Below are 4,328 nucleotides of genomic sequence, written 5' to 3'. Positions count from 1 at the left end.
GGTATCTTTTTTCAGATATACTGCAATTGTCCTAAGAGAACCATTGTTTTTCCCAAATAGTGCTTTTATCTGAGATGCTGTGGATGAAATCTGGAGAGTTTTGAATTTTATGACCTGCTCTGCCACTTTGCAAGAATTGTCAGTAGGTCTTCTATGTGGATCAGCATTACAGGGTAAGGGAGATTGAGTAGTTTTTCAAATTATCCGTGAGCACAAAAACTGGGGATCTGGTTACTAATGCTGATCAAAATGAAAGGGCTGACTGTTGGATAACAAAGAGAGAGAAGGGCTGATGTATGTATCATCCAAGTGTTTGTGAATTTAAAATAGGACATACACAGAATAAAAATGGGACTGAATATATTAAACAAAACAAAGGTGGCCACTAGAAGTAGGATAGCTTGGGTTGCCCTAGTTTCAGGGGATACTTTTGTGGAGGTGCTATTACTATGTATATGATTGACATTCCTCTTGTGTCTGTATAGCATTATAACCATATGGACACTAGAAGACATCATGAGGCATACAAAGAAGGTATCGTGGACACATGTTAGGATTTTTAATTTTATATAATTATTATTATACATGTCTAGAGCTCTATACCCAGTGCTGCATCCATATTTACTGACAGTGCTGTTCTTTGGACCATCCCGATATAGAAATACAAGCATATCTAATAGTATATTAAAGATCCAGCATAGAACAATGCATGGAATAATGCACTTTGGTGCTTTAAATTTCACCTGTGCCCATATGGAGTTGTTGGGACTAATAGTAATGGCCTGGAAGATACTCAAGAGGCAGGTGCTGTTTAAGGAGAGACCCCGGGTTACTGCCTGCATATATGTTATGATTTTAATCCCGGCTCTGTCCAGGACACATTTTACCTTCCAAAGCCTTGTTATGGTAGGTATTCCCCTAAAGAGAAGTACCATGGCATTAGAAAAGGCTAAGTGGATGATAATTACATTTTTTGGTCTTACTTTATGAGCAGTCAGGAAATTAAAGCTATTTAGGATGAGGAGAGTTAAGTTTCCCAGGTATCCAATTCCAGTGAGTTGCAGGTATACTATCCCCAGAATTTCTTCCAAGGTCAGCATTCTTTACCTCATGAAGATGATTTGCTGTCAAACTCAAGGAGCCCTATGGATAAAAACATGAAAATATGCTTGTTACATACTATGATTTTCCCACTGAAATTCTATGATTTCAACTATCATGAGGAACAACAAAGTTTCTCAATTTCTACTGATTTATTATTTAAATTCAAAATTTTATTCTTAGTTGAAAATATTCTATCATCCCATCTTTCCATATACCTGAAGATCTCTCCAATACAGTATTTATTATAGTGTCAACAAGATCCATGTTCAAATGCAGTCTCTCACACTGTAATGCTGGACAAACTGAGCAAGACAGAGATTAAAGACCAATTTAATAGTTTATTAAATGGAGAGATATACTGGGACCAAATGGATCCATGATTGGTCCCAGGGCTGGATAAGACTATCATCTCAAAGAGTCCAGTCCTGAGTATTAGATAGCAAGATTTTTTAGAGGATAACAAGAACAATAACATAATGGGGGAGGTACATGGATGGGGATAACCTAATGGGGGGAGGCACCTAGGATGACACAATGGAGGGAGGTACTGGAGAGGTTACTGATATTCTAATGATATCTAAAATGGATAGACTTTTATCCTGTCAAACATTAAGAAGGAATGATTATAGCCTAAAGATATAAAACCTTTATCTCATCAACATTAAGAGGGAAAGGCCATAACCTGAGGCACAGTAACTAAATAGGACAATTGGAGAAACTGGGTCAGGACATTAAAAGGGAACTGTGGCACAGCAACACTTACTAGTTTTGTGATCCTTGATTAGTCATGTTTGCTTCAGAAGTAAATATCAATCCAGTCCACTGTTTTTCCCAAGAAAACTCCACAAAGTCACAAAGATGTGGATACAATTAACTGATAAAAACAACATAAAATATGATCTCTGAACTTGGTTTTGTTCACAATAAGCTTCATTCCCATCCCCTTTTTTGGTTTCTCTGATATTCATCCTTGTGACAAGAAAACTCTTTTCTTTCCTTTATGTTACATGTAAATGTTCATATTCAGGAAATTAAATTCTACTTTGTCAACTACTTTTGTGTCCCTTCTACATTTGTTCCTGTGACTTCTATAATCTTCCTTTATTGATTTTCTTCATGTATCTCTGAAGAACTATACAGGAAATCCAGAATAATTCCTGAATAGATCCTTCACTAAATTTTGATAATTAATCTCACTCAGAATCCATTTTCCAACAAGGTCTGTTTTCTGTTTTATCCTACTTTAAATAGTGGCTCACTTGCAAACTACTTTAAGTAATCTTCAAATCTCTTTTTGTAACTCATAACAACAAGTCCTCTGATCTTTTTAGTTGAAGACTTTGTATCATAATTCTTTTTGTGTATATTTATTTCATTTGTCCACCTTCTCCTCTTTCAGGAAGCTATTGAACTTCACTGTTCTCATCCCTATAATCCCTGTGATAAAATAACAGGTCTTGTCCTAGAAAACTCATTCATAAATTATTCCCATCATCTTATGCATTTGAGCCTATTCAAATTTCTAACTGAATTTTGGGAAAAAATGTTGACTGAATTTCCTGCAAATTAGGTTCCATAGTATAGACTTAGTCCCTAGGACAATGACAACATTTTCAATATCTAGAATTGTCCCACCATTCATTCATCTAATAAGTCCCAAGACTTTCCAATGACAACTCTTTCAAGTACAAACTTTGTGCAGTATGCCACTAAAAAATTGATTAGTGCTCTGTTTCCCCCCCTTTTTTTTTTACATCTCATGTCCCTAAAATGCCATTTCCAACTATCACTCCTTTCATTCTTTTCTCCTATAATGAGGTAGCCCTTTTCCTTGCCAGTTCCTCTATATGCAATCTTGATGGCATTATGTGGCATCTTTCGAAGAAAATTATTCCCTCTAAAATACTCATTTTAAATTATTTTCAACCATTCCTTATGTCCTGGCCTTTTATCTCCTGATTAGAAATTTTCCTTTTTAGCCCATATCCTCAGAAAATATCTTCTCTTCTTTTTGTGGCTAAATTCCCTGAGAATATCTTATACAATTGTTGCTTTCCCTTTATTTCTTCTTATTTTGTTAACACTGAAAAATCTGATTTCTGAGTTTGTATTCAACCAGAACTTTTCTCTACAAATTTACTAATGGTCTCTTAAATGATCACTCCTATGGCCTCTTCTCAGCTTATTCACTGGTTTTTACTTGTTGCTTTTGGACCTGTTGATTACCATATTCTTGGTTCCCTTCCTGCTACTTTGACTGTTACTTCCTAGTCTCCTTTGGTGTATCTTAATTTATCTCACATTCCACCTTGGGTGGTTGATGTATGCTTTCCAATTCCTGTGCTAGGTCTTTTCCTTTTTTTCTATAGTATTTCATATATACTATTGCATATGCTATACTTCATGTAGTCTTGAAATCAATATCATTCCATGAATAGAAGAATTATCTCTATATTGATTATAAAATCTATTTACCTGGAGCTATCCTTTTTCCTGACCTTCATTCTTACATGCATAACTGAATTTCCTACATCTCATTATGAATGTTCCATAACAGTCTTAAAATTAATATTTAAAAGGCTTAATTTATTATCTTTTTCTCCAAAACTTTCCTCTTTCATATTTCCTTATTCCTGTTAATATTGCCAACATCTTTTTTGTCACTTTGACTTGAAACATGTCATTTATTCATGAGTTCTCTTCCCACTCTTACACCCATGATCATTTTTTTTTTTTTTTGCCAAATCCTGTTAATTTTATATTTATATCATGTCTTACATGGCACTTTTCTCTCTGACTTTACAATGACCCTGTTGCGCGTTTTCATTATCTCATGCCCAAATAAATGAGTAGACTGCTAGATCGTCTCTCTGAATTAAATCTCTCTCTACTTTAGTTCATCTTGCACTCACCTGTCAAACTGATCTTCCTGCAGTGTTGGTCTAATCTTATCAACTCACCTTTTCAGTAAACTACAATTACATTTTATACATTCAGACTCAAATATGAAATTCACTTTTTTTATTCAAATCCTTTCATAATCTGGCCCCTCCCACCATTTCCAGTTTTCTTAAATCATATCCTTTACCATATAGCCTGCCATGCAGGGAAACTGGCTTTCTTGATTTCCTTGAACAAGAAGCTGAATCTCTGAAATCCATAGATTTTTGCTGGACATCCACATGCCTGAGATGATTTTAATCTCCTTCTCTATGTCTTCTCTG

General features: G+C 35.0%; 1 protein-coding gene across 1 annotated transcript; it reads right to left on the bottom strand.

Moving 5' to 3' along the window:
- Positions 1-200: 200 nt before the first annotated feature.
- LOC100930911 (vomeronasal type-1 receptor 4-like) lies at positions 201-1,134 on the bottom strand. The gene has a single exon (XM_031943713.1). It carries the CDS (start codon positions 1,098-1,100, stop codon positions 201-203), a length of 900 nt encoding a protein of 299 aa, XP_031799573.1. The 5' UTR covers positions 1,101-1,134.
- Between the last annotated feature and the right edge of the window lie 3,194 nt (positions 1,135-4,328).

The sequence above is a fragment of the Sarcophilus harrisii genome, chromosome 6 (genome assembly GCF_902635505.1).
Source record: "Sarcophilus harrisii chromosome 6, mSarHar1.11, whole genome shotgun sequence".
Lineage (NCBI taxonomy): Eukaryota > Metazoa > Chordata > Mammalia > Dasyuromorphia > Dasyuridae > Sarcophilus > Sarcophilus harrisii.
This window is presented reverse-complemented; position numbering and strand designations above follow the sequence as displayed.